The sequence below is a fragment of the Meriones unguiculatus genome, chromosome 8, assembly GCF_030254825.1.
Source record: "Meriones unguiculatus strain TT.TT164.6M chromosome 8, Bangor_MerUng_6.1, whole genome shotgun sequence".
NCBI lineage: Eukaryota > Metazoa > Chordata > Mammalia > Rodentia > Muridae > Meriones > Meriones unguiculatus.
Window position 1 is genome coordinate 92,858,479 of NC_083356.1, and position 19,769 is coordinate 92,878,247.

At 41.7% G+C, this 19,769-nt stretch overlaps 1 protein-coding gene across 2 annotated transcripts in view; it reads right to left on the reverse strand.

Annotated features, from left to right (window-relative positions):
- Positions 1 to 19,769, reverse strand: part of Neb (nebulin) — a 192,595-nt gene that overhangs the window by 121,723 nt on the left and 51,103 nt on the right. For both annotated transcript variants that reach the window (XM_060390154.1, XM_060390153.1), the window contains exons 37-52: positions 18,319 to 18,423; positions 16,626 to 16,733; positions 15,463 to 15,774; positions 14,416 to 14,622; positions 13,911 to 14,015; positions 13,649 to 13,756; positions 12,804 to 13,115; positions 11,977 to 12,183; positions 9,729 to 9,833; positions 8,689 to 8,796; positions 7,046 to 7,357; positions 6,712 to 6,918; positions 5,999 to 6,103; positions 4,748 to 4,855; positions 936 to 1,247; positions 543 to 746 (exon numbers count right to left, since the gene is read on the reverse strand). In XM_060390154.1, the coding sequence (XP_060246137.1) occupies positions 543 to 746; positions 936 to 1,247; positions 4,748 to 4,855; positions 5,999 to 6,103; positions 6,712 to 6,918; positions 7,046 to 7,357; positions 8,689 to 8,796; positions 9,729 to 9,833; positions 11,977 to 12,183; positions 12,804 to 13,115; positions 13,649 to 13,756; positions 13,911 to 14,015; positions 14,416 to 14,622; positions 15,463 to 15,774; positions 16,626 to 16,733; positions 18,319 to 18,423 (2,925 nt within the window). The remainder of the gene's footprint in view (positions 1 to 542; positions 747 to 935; positions 1,248 to 4,747; positions 4,856 to 5,998; positions 6,104 to 6,711; positions 6,919 to 7,045; positions 7,358 to 8,688; positions 8,797 to 9,728; positions 9,834 to 11,976; positions 12,184 to 12,803; positions 13,116 to 13,648; positions 13,757 to 13,910; positions 14,016 to 14,415; positions 14,623 to 15,462; positions 15,775 to 16,625; positions 16,734 to 18,318; positions 18,424 to 19,769) is intronic.

Sequence of the window (19,769 nt, forward strand, 5' to 3'; positions counted from 1 at the left end):
CTGCATGATCTTGATTCAGCTAGACCAAATGCAGCATAATCATTTTGTAAAATAAAGCATACTTTTTTTGATACTGAGAATTGGACCTAGGGCCTCATGCATGCTAGGCAACTATCCTTAGAAAATATATCCTTATATGGGAGATGTGGCTCTGTGATAAACAACAACAACAACAAACCCCAAACTTGCTTCTTTATAACATTTCCGCTGGGTAAGACTCCCAGCATTGCTCCCCTTCCCACACTCTGTCCCAATCAAAAATACCTAGGTCCTTGAAAGAAAAAAAAAATTCAACATTTTTTTTATTATAGTTTAGCTAAGTAAGGAAACTTGGTTGAACTAAGACTGACAATAAACCATAATTATTTAGTGTAAAGTGGTTGACAATTCAAATAGCTCAAACCAATATAGAACATGATGTCGTACTAAAAGTGACGAGGTGGTGTTCCTGTTTTACTCATTTACTAAGCAGATGCTACTAATGGCCAGGTAGCAAGCACTGTAACCTATTCTAGTCCATCCATTTCTAGAGAAATACTCACATCGCTCCTGTTTTTTGCGTTTGTTTTTGCCAGAACTATATCCATGGCGTCAGGGATGCTGGTGAACTTATTTCTGTCTGGAGGTTGACGGTATTTCTTCTCACTGATGATTTCTGAAGCCCGCTTGTTCTTTTCTGCTTCCAAAGAACCCAAGGGACTCCATCCTATGCCTCTTAGCCACTCAAGGTCAGATTTATACATGTTCTAGGAAAGGACAAGACAAGCCATCAAAATCCCACCTTCACCTTCGCCATGACTAGTAGATGCTGTCCATTACAGAAAGGTATGGTTTAGGTGATCAAAGATAATTCCTCTTTCCAATTGCAGTTTTTCAAATAAAAGTCTATTAATATGTGGAGTAATTTTAAGCTACCAAATTTGATAGATGCTGACCTCACTTTGCAGCTCATAGACTTTTTTAGCTTGGATGACATCATTCTGATCCGGCAGGCATGTCCACTGATGCAAATAGTTTTTGTAGTCCACATCACTGACCAGGGCCTGGCACTTTTTGGCCAACACCACACCTAGCATGTCCACAGGGCTGGTGTATTTGGTTTTCCATTTCTCGAAGTCTTTCTTGTACTCTCTTTCACTCTGCATTTTGGCTACATTCATTGATAGCACAAGCTTTGGGTCATCTTGCACACTCTGGAATCCAATATGGTGTCCCAGTTGTTTCCGGTAGCCTTGTTTATATTTAAACTGAAATCAGAAAACACAGTCTTTTAAATAACATAAACAAAAGCTAAGTTAAACTCAACTTGCTTTGTTGTTATACTTGCCAAAAAAAAAAACCAAAACACCCAAACAAACAAAACAGATGTAAAAGAATGATTTCTGAGCTAACCTCACAGGAAATGTTGTCTTCCTTATGTAAATCCTATTTAATTAGATCTATCCAAAGATTGGAACATAGCTGAGTATCAAGAGAGGTTATCATGAGAAATTAATTTCACCTAAAGGCAGGAATATGTGCCAGCATTGTTAGCTGACTTCAGGATAACATTTAGCAAAATGCTTGTTACATGTTTGTGAGAAAGAAATCGGGGCTGAATGACACAGAAAGAATTATGAAGATGTATGATCTGGTGAGCAAGCAAAAATGTAGATTAGAGAATTTTTGCATGATCAGGTTATATAGCTTTATCTAGATTGGAATTTATTTCTTCTGGGCACAGGTAGGAATATCTTGATGTTTTAGTTAGACACAAACTTTCACGACAGCTCAACATCTTGGCGGGTAGGCGAAAAAAAATTATGTACATTTAAGATAACAAAAGTAAAATCCAGAAAGATTTAGTTGGGGAACATGACATTACTAACTGACAACAGCACTGCTAATAAGTGAACGGCAGGCAGTTAGTGTAATTTTAGGGACTAAACACGTAGCAGAACGAACAGACATAGCCTCTGCTCCCTCAGATTATACACACCAAGTGATTCTGGACTTTAAGTTGACTACACCCTTATGCTGGTTAATCTGCCTTGTCACCTTGGTTGGATATAGAATCATCTAAGACTGAGAGCACACCTCTGACTGTGTCTGTAAGGGCAACTCTAGAAGGAAAAAGACCCACTCTGCATATGGATCTCAGAGTTCCAGGAACTGAGGGCCTGGGCTGAATGAAAAGGGAGAAGGAGAAAGCTGGATGAGAGTCAGCTTTCCTATCTTCATCTTTCAGGCTTGCAGTGATAGGAACTGGGGTGCTCACCATGCCTCTTTTGCCAGGATAGATAATGTATTGGAAACTGTGACTCAAAATACTACCATCTTTCCTTGCTTGTCTCTATGTGGTGCTCTGGTCATAGCGATAGAAAAGCTACCCAACATAGCCCTTGATATGGACATCCTGGCAAAACTGCTTATAAAAAGCAGAGCCATCAATTCTGTATGGAGCATAGATAAACACATACTAGCAGCTTATTTAAGCTGGCCTGAGCTCCTGTACCAACGAAACAGTAAAATTTGACACACTATTTGAAGACGACAAAACAGAACAAATCACAAATAGAAGGAACTGCTAATAGAAGGCTAATGTAGCTATAAAACTAAAACCAAAGGAGAATACTGAAACTGGAATGCTTGAGGAAATGTCAACTAAGAGAAGAAATAAGCTACTTTATGATAGTCTAGAACACAGACCTAAATCTGATTATAAAAATAGTACGTACAAACAAAAAGAAGTCTGCTAATAGCTGGACACAAGCCAACCAAGAAAACAGCCACTCTTCAGGATCATGGAAGTCCTCTGCTTGTGAGTATCCATGGATCCAAGCACAGCATCCTCTCTCCACACCACACACAAGGAAAGGTAGGATGGCAGGCAAGAGATTGAACTGAACAACCTTTGCATCTTCCAACTCCAATTTCCATTAGTTTAAGTGTATTAAATTATACACTCAAAACCTACCTCAAATTTTACAAAATGCTACGGAAATTAGAACCATTTGAAGTCAAGAGGAAATACAATTTCTTCTGTGGTGGGAAAGTTCACAAGTAGCTAATTTAATTGTAAAGTTTCAAGTCGGTTTGCAAGGAAAGGAATAAAGAACTATTGGCCGTTGGGTTGCTGAGAAATTGTGGCTATCACCTCAATTGCTACACTATCACTAGCATATAACTCTAAATGAAAATGAGTTTGTTTTATCATGTAGGTTTACCATTGTTTCAGTTCAATTTAATGAGGTCTTGATCTGAAAGCGAGAGAGTCCAAATTATTTCCTGGTATTTTTGGAGTACCATAATTAAATTACCTAGAATGTCCCCTTGTATTCTTAGAATTTCTTGTCAGATTCTTTTTTTTTTTTAGGCTCTCTTTCTCCCCTTCTAGTTCAGCCTATATGTAGAAGCAAATCTTGTGGTTGTTTTCCCTTCTCGTTTTTTTTTTTTTTTTTTTTTTTTGAGACAGTGTCTTATTATGTAGCTCTGGCTGTCCTAAAACTCATGTAGACCAGTCTGGCCTTTAAACTTAACAGATGTCTGCCTGCTGCCTCTGTCTCCTGTGTGCTGAAATTAAAGCCATGGGCCCATATGCCCAGCTTGCAAATCATTGTTAATTTTAAATTTTTAAAAGTTGTATGCCCCTATGACACTTTGGTAATTCGTTCTCTAAAAATCAAGATTCTTTGAAGTTTTTATAGCTAAAATAAAAAAAAATTAAAACATTCATGAGAGAGAAACAGAGAGGGAGGGAGGGAGAGAGAGAAGTGTGCCAAACGGTACATGTAGAGGTCAAGGGATAACTTGTGGGAATCATTTTCTCCTTCCATCATGTAGATCACTAGGATAAAACTCAGATTGTTTGGCAATAGTCACTGTCATGATAAAGCAGCCCCCATAAATTAATTTTATTTATTTATTTATTCACATGTATACATGTGAGGGTACACATACATGTCATGGTTTACATGTGGAGATCAGGAGACAACTTGTAGGAGTCAGTCTCTCCTTCCAACATGTGGGACTGAACTCAGACATTCAGGTTTGTCTGCAACCTTCTTAACCCACCTCACCCACCCAAGACAATCTGAATTTCTTCTAGTCAGTTTTTGGGATTAGCAAATAAAGTATTTATATATATGGAAATGAAATATGACTTATAAAAAAACTTAGTATATGTGAGAACCGTGTGTAGGGTGTCACCAAAAGTTCCAACTTTTTCAGCCACGTGAGGAATCTGCCCTTTGGAACACAAGTGGCATTTTTCTACTAACCAGATCTCTAGATAGGCAACAGAATGTAAAGGGAGCCTTTCTGAACTTTCAGTGTCTAGAGCTAACTTAAAGTGACTGATGGCTAATTTTCAGACATATGCAGATTAAAAACTATCAACATCAGCTTGCTAAAGTTGACTTATTATTTGCCCTGAATTTGTCTAAAATAGGCAAATTGAAAACAGGAATATTAATTTTAGGCAAATAAGCCCCCCCCCATGTCCAGTTTCTTTGTAATCTCTGGAACACCACCTTATTGTAATGGGTCTTAGAGGGCCTCTGGCCCACTAGGTGACCTGAACAGCCCCCTTTGATGTTTGGGGGAGAGGCAGGGAGCCCCCTCTGATGTTTAAGGAGAGGGTGGGGGAGACGATTCTGAGTAAAAAGGGTAGAAAGAGGTAAAGGAGCAGAAGTCCATTTCAAAAGTAACAAACATTACATCACCCACCCAGCTGAAAATACATCCTTCTGCCCACGCCAGCACTTACGTCACTAGCGATGTCCCTTGATGCCTTGGCCAGCTGGACAGAAATTGCATCAACCGGGAGATCGTAGCCTTTCTTCAGAGCCTCTTCCCAACCAAGCCTATACAATTTCTGAAAAGTAAGGAGACTCGTTAGCACTGTGCCTTCTGCATTAGAATCCCAGACAAGGCAAGGATTATGTAGAGAATGGCTACAGAGCCCTAAGATCATCTACCCCGACTCTGAACACACAGACCAAGCAAGTGGCTTGATTAGCACAGACTCAGCACTGGCACAGCATCATGCAGTTTAGCTTTGTTCTTGGTTTCATTTTGGTGTACTGGTATATATGAACACAGCCTCTACTCTTTAAAAACAATCTTGTCCTATCAGGTTTATAAGGTCCCTTTCTTCCTGTAGTTAACAACAGTCTGAGATCACTGCTTTAAACACTGATGTTATGATAATTAAAAAAAAAAAAAGAAGAAAATCAGATCACACAATTTCAACTGCGTACATGATACTAGTAATAAAATCCTTTTTAGCTCTTGCAATACAAGAGCTAGCTGTTCTAGTCAAATTTGTTGGAGTTATGTAAAAAAAAAAAAATCACCGTAGCAAAATAGTGATCTAGGACAGTCTGTATGTTGGGTACTGTGTTGTGTACCTTATAGACTTTGTCATTTGTTCCTTGTGGCAATCCAACATGACAGGACAGGTACTTTTAATGTCCTGATTCCAGTAGGAAGGGAACCAGACTTCACAGTAGCAAGCAACTCACAGATGTCAAAGCCAAACTTATGTCTGTTTGATGCAGTTTTGTGTTTCAATAATTATTTATGGCAACTCTACTTTGAGTCAAGCACAATGAGCATAGAGAAAGAACAGATGTAGCTCCTGCCTCCTTGGGGTGTGCAGCTGAGGCCCTGGCTCCAGACAGTATCTTGAAAGCCTTCCAGAATGAAGAGCTTGACTCCCTTCCATTGCTTCAGCATTTACAGCAGTTCTTTTTTCTATTATGTCAGTTTTTTTTGTTTTGTTTTGGTTTTTGGTTTGGTTGTTTTGTTTTTTTGAGACAGGGCTTCTCTGTGTAGCCCTGGCCATCCCAGAACTCACTTTGTAGAACAGGCTGGCTGCTAACTCTGAGATCCACTGTCTCTGTCTCTTGAGTGCTGGACTAAAGGCACGCACCACCACTGCACAGCCTATTACATCAGTTTTAACTTAGTAACTTTTGAGACAAAACATGTTATCAAGGTGCATGCTTTTCTTTACCTGACTGTAAAGTGTCTGATTCTGTTTCGCTTGCAAAATATCTGGTGTATCAGGCATCACATGAATCTTGGTTTTATCTTTATCCCAGTCAATGGTGTATAAATGCTAACCAGTGGGAGAAAAGATAGTTTAAGTCTGAATAATGGTAAAAGGATAAATAAGAAAGAAAATAAACAGAATATTCGAATGTACTCAGTTTAAACTACAAAACAGTAAGGAAAGATAGGATTAAGAAGAGACATTAAGAACAAATTCATAATAAATGATAATAATAAAAATGAAAAATCAAATTTATATTCTTTTTTAAAAAAGGACTTTATATGTATACATATATATTATCTATCTAGCAATCTATTACCTTGAGCATCCCATCATTCTGCTCAGCCTTCTGTTGCTAGGATTACAGGCATATGCTGTCATACCCAGCTTTAAATGTCAGGTTTGGAAAAATAGTATTTTGCATATTTTCAATCTTTAGAATGGAATGAGGGTACTTAGGATGCATGCATTAAAAAAATCTAGGCAATTTCTAACCCAATTAGAAGCTAAGAGAAGGCAATATAAGAGATGGACCTTGAAACATCACAGGGCAATGCTCTGTAGTCATTTGCCAATTCCTAGAAACATGGGACCTGAGTTCCCTCCCCCAATAAGGGCCACAGCCTTTTGACCCGTCCTTGATTGGGAGGAAGGAAGAGCACCGCTCTCTCTACCTTATTCATGGTGTGGGCATTCTGCTTCGCTAGCACCATGTCCATGGAGTCAGTCAGCTTCTTAAACTGGAAGTTGCTGGGGTGCTGGCGGTACTTCCGATCGCTGGCATACTCAGTTGCTTTCTTGGCCTTCTCCACCTCTAGGGAGCCGGCGGGGCTCCAGCCGAGCCCTCTGTACCACTCCTTGTAGTCTTGCTTATATTCGTTCTATAAGGAAAAGAGACAGACCTGACTTTACCACTTCAATTAAGACACAGAACCGTGGTATGTAGGACCTCAATGTCCCTGTCCACACTGAGGACACAGCTGCCCCTCATCTGGAAGACTCTCTTACGTCGCTCTGGATGTGATTCATATTCCTGGTCAGCTCGATGTTCATTGCATCCGGGAGGAGGATGTACTTGTGAATGAGGCGCTTGTAGTTCGTGTTGGTGATGTTGGCTTGGGCGTCCCTGGCGGCTGTGACGCTCAGCATGTCGGCAGGAGTATGGTAGCTGGTCTTCGTCTTCTCATAGTTTTTCTTGTACTCTCGATCCGACTGCATCTTAGCCACTTGCATGGAGTGGACTAACTTGGGATCGTCCTCGAGACTGCGGAAACCAACCATTTTCCCTTTCTCCTTTTCATAACTGTGCTTGTATTTATACTGTGAAGAAAACAGGAATTAAGGTGAAGAACAATTTTCTCAACTGAAAAAAAAAATCGCTCCAGTGTCAACATTCCGTGTCTCATAAAATTGCTACTTGTGTACAACTCCACTGTTGATGGAACGCATTTCTGACATTTGCTAGGACACCTGGCAGCGGAGTTATTATTGCGGTCCCTATTTTACATGAGCCTACGTGCCGAGTGACTTCCTGGGCTGTGAGGACCGGAGTGCAGGTCAGACCGCACTGGAGTGATTTGTGCTCATCCTCTGCTGTTACAGGAAGGTCACAGCAATTGAGAGAGGAGAGAGGAGAGAGAGAGAGAGAGAGAGAGAGAGAGAGAGAGAGAGAGAGAGAGAGAGAGAGAGAACTAAGTCGTCCACTGCTGCCTGGTGGAATGAACCAGCCAGTCATCTACTGCTGAAATGTTAGGTCAGGTATGGATGACACAGCACAATTTTAGAGCAGCTTTGTGTCCTGGAGGATTTTCTTTTTCTCCCAGGCCAAAAAAAAAAAAAAAAAAAAGGAGAAATCTTGCTCTTCCCACCCAGCTGCCACAGAGGGGAGATAGCGAGAGATGCGACTCTGCTTCTCTTCATGTGGTTGAGCGTGCCGGTCACAGGGGAGGATCCAGGAGAGAGAGGCGACTCCAGTGGACTACAGGAGGGACCCGGAGTTCTCAGCAGTGGGAGGGGGTGGGAAGGTTTCTACAGGAGGGGAGGGTGCAGGACAGGGAGGGAAAGGAGAGCACATCTGGGAACAGCACGGGCAGCAGGGAGGGCTTTGCTCTGTGCTCCTCGCGCCACACCATGAAGCACTTCTGAGCACAGATTTCTGCCCCCCCCCATCAAATTTCATAGGAGGGCTGTCCTGCCACAGCAGCTTTCTCGGGGTGTGGGCAGCCCTAGTTCACAGGGTTTACCCACCACAGCTGATGCCAAGCCACTATTGGTTTACAACCAGATTCCAAATTTTCTCATTATTTAGGAGCAGCCATCAGCATCAGCGTCAATGATCAAAACCCTATCTACACTACATGAAGTGTCTTGCTGGGAATTCAGATGCCAAGAAGCAGAGAGTTCACCTAGGCCTTCCGAGGAGGGACGCGGAGGCCTGTGCGGGTGCTAACACAATTAGTGTTTGGCTGTGTCTCTTTGAATGTTTTCTAGAAATGCCAGGGAAGACACACAAACATTCTCAAGAAGCATTTGTGGAACACAGCAAGTCTGCTGTTCTCAGTCACAGGCTCATGTTTTACTTTCATAGCTCATTTGCTCCATGTTTACAGCCGTATTGCTCTGCTTGCTGGCCGGCCACCCTTTACACTTACGTCACTTGCAATATCTCTCGACGCCTTCGCAGCTTTGATAGGAATTGCATCTGTTCTGAGGTCATAGCCTTTCTTTTTAGCTTCTTCCAGAGATAGTTTATAGAGTTTCTGTAAAGAGAAGAAGGCGCAATAAGAAAACCTGGCTTTATTCTAGAAGGCTGACTTACTGTGTAGCAAGACTGTCTGTTAAACAGGGCAGATTATATTATTGGTGGTTCAATAGTTGAATGTTCTAAGAAACATCATTGTGTGGGGGAGATAAAAAAAAAACAAAACAAAACTATTTAAGCTCAAATGTGTTTTTAGTATGTCCTTACAAAAAGGAAATATCCTGGTCTCTGATGTCACAAACATACTGTGAAGATGTCAAAGTCCAGCAGACTCTTATTAGCTTATTTTTATAAAAAAAAAAAGAGGCAAAGAACAACCACAAAACAGCCATCTTCACAGTCTAAAGGGCACCTTAGTTTTACAGTGGTTCCTTTTAGTTATATAAATGGTTGTGTGAATTCCACAGTCAAATAAGAAAGCATTAGCAATTCCAAATCTCTGTGGAATTCAAACAAAGGAAAAAAAAAAAACTGCCAAGATTGGAGGATTTTCAGCAACCAGAGCCAGGAGAAGAAGAAAATAAAGGTATACATCAAATGCATTTTCTAAAGAAAGTTTCACATTTCTTATTCTAGGGCTTGTCAAAATATCCATCTTTTCTTTCTACTGTTTTAACCCTTTATAGGACCATCTCCACAGCTTGGAGGCCTTTCTCTTCCTGCCAGGTCTCAGCTCAAGGAGTGCCAGTCCCCGAATCCAGTAGTTCTTCAAAGCTGTAACTGCTGTCCTAGCCTCCACTGACAGCCCTGCTCCAAATTTCAGCAAAGATTACAGAGGGAGAGACACTTATTTGTTTTCAGTAAAAGATAACAATCTATTGGTTTTTAAATGTTCATTCTCATAAATTAAGGCACCAGCGTGGTTAATTTTCTAGTACTGGTGGGAACAGGCTAAAAAGAAAGTTGGGAGTGGGGGAGGATTATACTTACATCACTCATATTAATTGCATTTGCTTTTGCTAGAACAATCTCAGGGATGTCAGGCATGATGTGGATTTTGGTCTTATCAGCTTCCCATGCTTGTTTATAGAGATTCTGGGGGAAAAAGTACCAGACAGTGTTTAAAAATCATACAAAGATCTCGCTTTATACAAGCACGTATTCACACGCACACAGGTGTCATTATTTTACATGATCATTCTAAATGAAAAAAAAAAAAAACATGGTGGAGGAGGTGCAAGACAAAAGGTCAAAGTGCTCTATCTCCCCTCTCCTTGTCATATGCCTAGAGGTGGAATCTCCCTCCTAGGATTTTCTAAGCATACTACTGCAAAATTACATGACACGTGATGTTCATTAGTTTTCTTTTGCTTCAAAATATGGGTGAGACATCTTAGAACCTTCTGAAAATAATTTATTCCTTTCTAGGAAGCTGCCGGGGTATGATACACCTGACTTAGGAAGTTCTCCAGTGATAGACATTCATCCATAATTTGCATTTCTGTTTCTACTGCAGTAATTCTTGGACATGCATCACTCAGGTTTCCAGTCCAGGAAGGACCAGCTTTTGGCAGATGGATACTCTTGGCCAGCTGCATTGGCCAAGTCTCTGTTGAATCTGCATTACAGTTCAGTTTCTCTCTCTGAACAGCCCTGTCTGCTATAGGTATTATCCTTTAAAAACAAATACCGCAAGCCTCAAACTCCATAGTAGCTTCTCCTTTCAGAAACTCTAACCTGCAAGCAACGTGTGTATGTGTGTGTGTGTGTGTGTGTGTGTGTGTGTGTGTGTGTGTGTATGCCTGTTGGCCAGTCTCTGTTTTAGCCTAGCATTATCCAGTAGAATTTTCTGATGATGATGAAAATGTTTTACATAAGCCAGTCTGGTAGCCCCAAGATCAACAGGGCCCCTGAGTACTTAAATACATGACCATGCTGAAGAGGGCCAAGTTATTCATATTAAATTTGACTATACATGCATGTTGTTTTTGATTTATAGGCCTAATTGAGTTTAGTGGAAAGGAAACAGCTAGCCAGAAGACTCTTTCTTGTCTAGACCAGCCACCGATTTTCTGTGCATCCTGCTCAAGTTACCTTACCTCTCACGGCCCAGTTTCCTCAACTCTGTAACAGGAAAATTAAACTTGATAAGCAGTAAGTTCCCTCAACATCAGCATTCATCATTTTAGGACCCTCATTATTCGGACATTTTTATCATTAATATTGTAAGAAAAAAATTCCGATTTTTGTTCCTTCGGTTTTGGGTTTTTAAAACAGGCTCATGCTGTGTATTGCAGGCTGGTTTCAGTCTCTAGATCTTCTTGCCTTAGGTTCCCAGGTGATACCAGACTTAAAATGTCTCACTCAATATTTTAAAAGGTAAGTACATCTTTGTGACAGCTTAGTATCTGAACAACGCAGAGGGGAGCTGAGTTCATGCGTTGTCTTTTGGGCCAGTCCCTTTCAGAGGAGTGGGTCCGCTGCACAAATCAGCCTCTAGGGGAGACACCAAGGTGAGGGGTCCAGCTCAGCTAGAGCTGTCATTTCCTACAGCTGTTGAATATTAAGGTCCAAACAACATTTTTACTTAATCAAAGGCATTTCATGTTGTCATCCGATGATCTAGCCAGGGCCAGTGCAATATTTTAAACTTTAAAATCAGATCACCAGAGTTGATATGATTGTTGGCCCTGACACCATTTTACAGATGTTTAAGTTGTATAGAAGAACAAACCAGTAAGGCTTTCTAAACAATTAATGTTACAAGGAAGCAATGAAGCAGAGCAATTGCTATCAGGACCTCCCAGGGAAAGGCATGGTTCCACAGCTGCAGCCATGGGATGAAATTTTCTGTGACTATGTCAGAATGGGGGAATGTGGCTACAGCTCCCCCTCTTGCCAGGCACTCTATGGTTCAGCAGCAGCAACCTCACCTGACCCAGGCAGGACCCATCCTCAAACTATCTTTGGTTATATGGAAAATTTGAAGCCATTTTGGGTTACATGAGGCCTTATCTCAAAACCAAACAAAAAGTAAAGGGTACCATTAATTTTTGTTACATCAAAGAGGTGGGTGATTCGTTAAACATTTGGGGACTACTAATTAAGAATAATTTGTCTTTTTATAGTCTACAGGACCCTTAAGAATGGTCTCTCCCAACTGTTAGCAAAACCTGTAGACTGAATGTGATGGACAGTCTTTGATGCACGTGGCATTCCACACTCCTGCAAGACTTACTTTATTCATAATTTTTGCGTTATTCTGGGCCAGAACCATGCTCATTGAGTCCATCAACGTGGAGTACTTCAAAGTGTCTGGGTGCTGTCGGTACTTCTTCTCACTGATAATCTCCATGGCTTTCTTGTTCTTCTCAGCTTCCAGGGAGCCAAGGGGGAGCCATCCAATCCCCTTCATGAAGTCAGCATAGTCTGCCTTATACTGATTCTACCAGAGAGGAAAACAAATCGGCAGTCAGAAGGAATCAAGCTTCCAGCAAGTCAGGATTGTGTGTTTGACATGCCAACATTTCCACTTGCTTTTAACTTGCAGCATGCTAAACACCAACCATTTCACCCCAACCTTTTCTCTTTTTCACATTTCTTCATCTGAGCAATTAAAAATGTATTATTGGTGATTTGTCTTCGTGAAGAACCACTAAATGGACTCATCTGCCATGTGACTACAATCTCCTGACCTGTTACACATTATTGGTCAAGCTAACTTTGTTGATAGGTAATTCCTAAAATCAGATTTTTCTCTCCAGTAGTAAGTCTTTGATCATCTACCACCGTTACATTTCCCTAATGCCTACAAGAAACTTTTCTAACATGGTGCAATTGTTTGGGTTTCCCGCCTCAGCTGAGACATTTCTTTTATTTTTGTAACACACATTATTTGATAATGGCTCTGAAATTAATTCAGCCCAAGGGAACGAGTAAACTGTCTCTTCAGAAAACCGCACGTGAGTTTCTTCCGGGACTTTCGAAACGCCATTATGTATGGTCAACTCATGAGCTACTTAAGATACAGGCAATGGCTCTACAAACGTGTGCACTTTCACGTACATCGCTTTGAATCTGCATCATGTTCTTGGCCAGCTCGAAGCTCATGGCATCAGGGAGCATGTTGTAGGTGTGGATTATGTTCCTGTAGTTGGCGTTGGTGGCCACTTCCTGAGACTTCTTGGCCGCCACCACACTGAACATGTCCACCGGAGTGTGGAAGGACGTCTTGGATTTCTCGTAGCCCTTCTTGTATTCCCGGTCTGACTGCATCTTGGCCACATGCATAAAGTGCACGAGCTTGGGGTCGTCTTCCAGGCTGCGGAAGCCGATGTGCTTGCCTTTGGACTGTTCATAGGCCTGCTTGTACTTGTACTGAGGACAGAAAGAAAGCGTGGCAAAATAAATAAATGGTGCAGGAAAGAGGATAAAATATGGTTCACGGGGCACGCTTAGCTTTGGGGTAGGTTAAGGGATTTTAGAGCTTCCGATAACGAGGCAGAGAGGGGGCAGCCAATCCAGAAGCAAAAGCTCTGTGCTTCAAATGGAGAGTAATTTCAGAAGCGGTGTCTTCTCCCCTCACTCCCACGCTGTGAAAACACAGGAAAGGCCACAAGTGCAATTCCTTAGTGTTTCCTTAGGCTGAGAGCTGGCTATGGATCTCACAGGTTAAAGATCAGACCCTTAAGTTCACTTAGAATGACTATCTTGCTTATTTTAGTAAGACCTTATCATTTTCATGGCGGACAATGACCAAAATGACTAGAGGGCGGCTGGGCTCTGTGAAGGGAAATGTCTTGGGACAGTGTGTCCAGCTGGTAAGCTGACACCCCCCCTCCTGACCAGGTATAAGCCTGGCTTGTCCGCACCTTCACTCATCCTTAAGGCGTTCTAGTGGAAACACTTACATCACTGGCAATGTCTCTGGAGGCCTTTGCGGCCTTTATTGAGATGGCATCGGGCTTCAGATCATAGCCTTTCTTCTTCTCTTCCTCCCAGCCAGCTTTGTACAGTTTCTAAACCGAAAAGCAGAGAAACAACAGTGCCTTGTTACTTCAGTGACAACAGGCCTCCTGAGTCCAACGTGGCTGGTATGTTAAAGGTAAGCATCCCACAGCCTTAGCTCCCTCCAACATTCCCCCAGCACTTCTTTGCCGCAGAGAGACTTACGTCGCTCATGGTGATCTGATTCACTCTGGACAGCAAGATGTCCGGAGTATCAGGCATGACGTGAATGGTGGTCTTGTCTTTGTTCCACTTTTCGGTGTACAGCCTCTGCAAGGAGAAGGCCAGCGGGTGAGTTTGTGATAATGGGGGCAGGAGGGGGGATGCATCTACATGGTGGAAGAGGAGAAGTCCAACAGCGAGAAAAACTGTCATTCATCAAGGGAGTCCTGTTCCTGACACAAGCGCCATCCTGCCCCAGTTTACAATGATGTGGAGCTTTGGTAGTTCACCAAAGGTCAATAGAGAAGAGCTTTATAGAAATTGAATTGTGAAATCCATAGCATTCTTTTTAAAAGTGTACATATATGTATGTACACACACACACACACACACACACACACACGAACACTACAGATCCCTGCCCCCTACATGTGAGAACGCAGTGCTAGGCTGCCCGACACCATCATCATAGGGCTTCCCGGGTGGAGGCTAGCCCGTGGGCTCTTACCTTATCCATAGTGAGCTTGTTGCTTTTGTTGAGTGCCTGCTCCATGGTGTCCATGGAGTAGGTGAACTTCAGCTTCTCGGGGTGCTGCCGATACTTCCTCTCACTCAGAATCTCTCCAGCTTTCTTTGCCTTCTCTACCTCCAGGGAGTCTATGGGGACCCAGCCGATCCCCTTCATCCAGTTGGTAAAGTCAGACTTGTACAGATTCTTTACCATGCAGAAAAGAAAATTCCGTTTCAGAAAGTGATAGACCTTGCAAGATTTTTTTTTTATCAAAAAGAGAAGGGGTGGTACTGAGGAGAGAGAGCATGCCCAGTGTTAACCTGTGACAGCCCTTTGGAAGAAAGCTATAAAAGTGACTGTATTCATGGTGGTTTTAAACTGGAAAGCCTAAAACCAACAATAAATATAAATCAATACATAAAATGTAGCTGGGCAGTGGTGGTGCATGCCTTTAATCCCAGTACTGGGGAGGCAGAGGCAGTCAGATCTGTGAGTTGGAGGCCAGTCTGGTCTACAGAGTAAGTTCCAGGACAGCCAGGGCTACACAGAAAAACCCTGTCTCCAAAACCAAACCACAACAAAAAACTAAAAACCCTCTGGAAATCCTAATGTAACAATTGGTTTAAAAAACTGATTTTCTTAGTGAGGCATGATGATCATGTCTATAATCTTCTCACTTGAAAGCTAAGACAGGATTGTGGGATCAAGGCGAGCCTGAACATCACAGAAAGCTTCAGGTAAGGCTAACCTGAAAACAAAACCAAAACAGCAGCAGCAGCAAACCGGGATGAAATGTTAAAAATTGCATTGGGAAGACTAGTATGCAGGCTAATTCTTTCACAGAATACTGTTCGTGGGTCTAGCTCACACATACAACGTGTGTGTAACAATTGCATGAATGAAACACTTCCACTCTGCAAATCCCCGGGAAGAAGAGTGACCTGCGCCAGGCGCAATGCGAAGGTGACTGATGACTGCGGTTCTGCCCTGGGGCCACCATGGGGAATGGAAAACCGACCACACCAGCTGCTGCCTGGTACATACATCGCTCTGGATCTGCATGGCGTTCTTGGAATGCTCCACATTCAAAGCATCGGGCAGGAGGGTGTAGTTGTGGTAGGGCTGTCTGTAGTTGCTGTTGGTGGCAACTTCCTGAGACTTCTTTGCAGCGGTCACACTGAACATATCCAGGGGGGTGTGGTACCGGGTCTTGCTGGCCTCATATCCCTTCTTATACTCGCGATCCGACTGTATTTTGGCCACATTCATGTAGTGGACCAGTTTAGGGTCATCCTGAAGACTGAGAAAGCCAATTTGCTTGCCTTTGGCTTTCTCATAGGCCTCCTTGTATTTGCACTATTTGGAAGAGAGGGCCAGAGAGAAGTTTGATATGAACTGAATTTATTTAACAATCTACACAAAGCCAAGATCAGTCTGAATCTACATAATACTTAAGATATCTTAATATACAACTTGCAAAATATTTCTAATAGATGACTACAACACTTGTTCTGAGAATAATAAATAACATAATAATTTATATTTTACTGTTTATTAGCATATTCTTTAGATGTGCTCAAAAGTTCTTGAAAAACTTACTCATTAAGCAGTTATATTTTTATCTCATTTCAACTAATAACTTATACTACCTTTTAAAAGTATTTATGTAATCATGACTCCATTTCAGCAAAGCTCTCCTACAAATTAATGTATTGAACTTAAAATGAATGCATTCATACTCTATTATAATAATTATATAAATCATTATATTTGTTCAAAAATAAAAACATTGTTATTTAAACAACAGTTCTTCCTCATTTCTCTTCTTTCACTAGATTTTTTCTTATATAAATAAATTGTAAAATTAAAACAGTATATTCTTTAAAAGTGTCTGGAGACTTTATATAGAGATATTTTGTTATACTGAGACTTTTTCTTGACAAAATTCAAAAAAAAAATTTAAGTTTGCAGTAAAGCCACTAAGATTTCCAAACTTTCCACAGTTAAAAAGAAAATGTATCTGTAGGTTTTTTTGCTTTGTAATGAAGTTTTAAAACAGTATTTTCAGTGAAGTAATAGGAAAATATCATCGGCAATTAGAAAGTTAGCGAATGTTTCTCCACTGTAATCTTCTCCTGCATTTCCTTCTACACATCACGGTTTCATGCGCAATATTCAGACTGTAAAACACGCAGAGTTTGCCTTACATCACTAGCAATGTTCCTTGAACTTTTGGCAGCAACTATGGGAATGGCGTCTGGCCTCAAGTCGTAACCTTTAGCAAGGGTCTTCTTCCAGTCAGCTTTGTAATGTGCCTGCAAGAAACAAAGGGTCGCTTTATCATTTGACACTGTTAGAAGACAAACTGACACCAGACACCAAGGTGTCTTTTCCAAGACATCTACATCCCATTCAACTAAGAGAGCCTGCAGCTGAGGATTACTTTATAGCCGGTGCATCTGTTACATTCTTTCTGTGAACTACAGGAGGGGCTGGAGATAGAGGCCAGTGGTCCCAGCACTGAGGAGGCTGAAAGAATTATGGGTTCAAGGCCTGCCTGGACTGTACAGTAAGACCCGTTTCAGAAAACAGAACATAACCAAACACAAAGCAAAGCCAGTCAGAATGCAAAACACAACAGTAGCAACAGAAGCACTACACCGCATAATCTCAACTCAATGACGGAATGTCTATGTCTGTGTGACAAAGCAAAGGAAAGGGTATGCTTTCAATGAAGGATAACAAAACATTTTCATACATTTCTGAATTTTAGTCTCTCCCTTTAAAATGCAGTATTTTTGACAAACTTTTCATAATAAAGCATTTCAAAGTCAGAGAGATTTGTTATCGAAAATTTTAAAATTCAGATACAGTACGACTCCGTAGCTTTCATTGTTAAAGCAGTTTTAATATTGTACTATGAGAGAAAAACTTAAATGGACCCAAAGCATAGAAACAATTAACAAAAGAGTATATTTATAAGACAAAAGAGTACCTAAATGTTAAGAAGAATAGCTAAATAAGCTTTTTTTTTTTTTTTTTTTTTTTTTTTAAGTAAGCCATCATTAAGATCTGAGCAGTTGCTGGGTGTGGTGGTCCATGCTTTTAATCCCAGCACTTGGTAGGCAGAGGGATGCTGATCTCTGGGAGTTCCAGGCCAGCCTGGTCCACACAGTGAATTCTAGGCTAGTGAGGGCTACATAATGAGATCCTGTCCAAAAACACATAAAATAATTGAACAGACTTTTCCCTCGGGTTTAATTACAATTTTTAAATTATAATTCATATCACGGGTTTGTCTGTTTTATTTTTGAGCCGATGTCCCACTATGTTGTCTGGGCTGGGCTCAAAATCTCGATTCTTCAGTGTCACAAGCTCCTGATATTCTAGGCACATGTTATAACTCCTGGATTCACGGTTTGGGTTTAAACATAGTAACCAATTACACGCCCAGACCACCTAATAACTAGTTGCTTTAAAAGTGTCAATAATTACAGAAGGAAATCGAACTCTTCTGTACATTTTAATAAATAGTTGGAGCAAAATTGTACAGAGCTGGTTCTTGCTGCTGCGGCAGACTGTGCACCCATGCTTTCTGGTCTTGTCCGTGCTTTGTGTTTTGAAAAAACAAACAAACAAACAAAAAAAACAATGGGATACTATTTTCTAAAATGATGTTATCATCTTTCTGTGAGTCACAGCTCTTAATTAGAAAGAATTCACATTAAGCAAAATTTTATGGTGACCTCTAGTCCCCTGCTGCTAAGGGTCGCACTGGAGTATTCAAATGGCCTACTTTTGGCTTGCTCTCCTTGAGGGACTCAGAACAAGAGTTACCCAGATCTGAAAAAGGGGTGTTCACACAAGCAATACTGGGCTGACACGGGGTCAGATACTCACCTCACTCATATTGATGGCGTTAACCTTGGCTTGAATAAACTGAGGCAGTTCAGGGTCTATCGTGTACTTATGCTTCAGTTTCTCTCCTTCCACCTTGTAGTTCAACTGCAAAGAAAGGAGCAAATGTTATGAGCAGACACAGTGGGAGCTTCATCAGGTAGCCATGCCTTGACAAGGGAAGGCTGTTATTGGCATTTTCCATATTCAAGGCAAAGGCATACACCCACCATGGGCGGGAGCTGGGGGAGGGATATTTGTGTCTTCACTCTACCAGGTAGGGTGGTGTGCTCTGTGTTTAAAGTGAAAAGAAAGGAAAGAGAGAGAGAGAGCAAAGGGCGGATCTCACCTCTTTGAGCTTAGAGTCTCCTAGAGAAGGCATGTTTTTGCATAAACAGGCAAACTATGAACTATTAGCTAAATTTGGGTTATGTTGCAAATACAACAATCATATCGGAGAAACTGAGAAATAGAGAAGGCAGAGGGAGTGTCTGTGCTCAGACTTGGGTGGATGGGTGAGCTCTTCGAAGAAGAGCACTCAGGGCCCCATGGCTAGAATAGCCACAAGGAGGAGCTCCAGGCAACCTGGACTCCCAGGACTGGAACTAGGATTAGATAGATGGAGAGCAATTCATGGAACAGAGGTCTCTTTGACCAAGGTGACGAGTTTGAATTTTAAGTTCAAGGAGGAATGCCCAAGAGGGCTTACACACAAGAGAATGGGATTTCATTGTCAGAGAGCCCAGACAGTGAGTCTGAGTCATTTCAGTCATCCACATGAGAGACAAGGAACCGAGGCTGGTGGCAGGTCGAAGACTAGTCCTGCAGCAAACTGGCTATTCAGGGCCCAGGCTTGGCAGAGGTACAGGATGTGGGGAAGGCACAGGGTTACATCAAAAGTAACCACATTTCGAGTACCTAGGTTTACGCTGATGGTGTTTATTGAGATGAAGCAGGCAGTACAGTGAGTACTGTTTTCCTAGCTAACTCAAACAGGACGAGAAGTGACCTCTTTTTCAGCACAAAAGGATCTCCGGCATTTGTGAGCACTGAGGTAAAACAGGATTACCCTGAAAGGATCAAACCCATACAGGATCTGAGGTCCTAGGCAGGTAAAATGTTCCCTACTTGCCAACGTCTGGCGCTGAAACAAATACAATCTTTATTCATTATGTTTTGCTTCTCTTCCTGACAGAGGCATTGTAAAAGAACTCCGGAAGCGCTAGCTTAGGTGAAGCACTGGGCATCGTAATTAGCCTCTGAAGAAAAGGGATGTGATCCCAGAAATGATGACAACAAATAAGACTGCTGATCTCTTCCCCAGAGGCCTCATTTTAAGAGTGCCTCACAGAGCTGTTATGCAAGAGGGTTAGGACATTATGCTTTCACTGTGTACCTGGAGAACCCGTGCAACTCAGAGCAATCAATAGCTTCTGCAATTCCGACCAAACTGA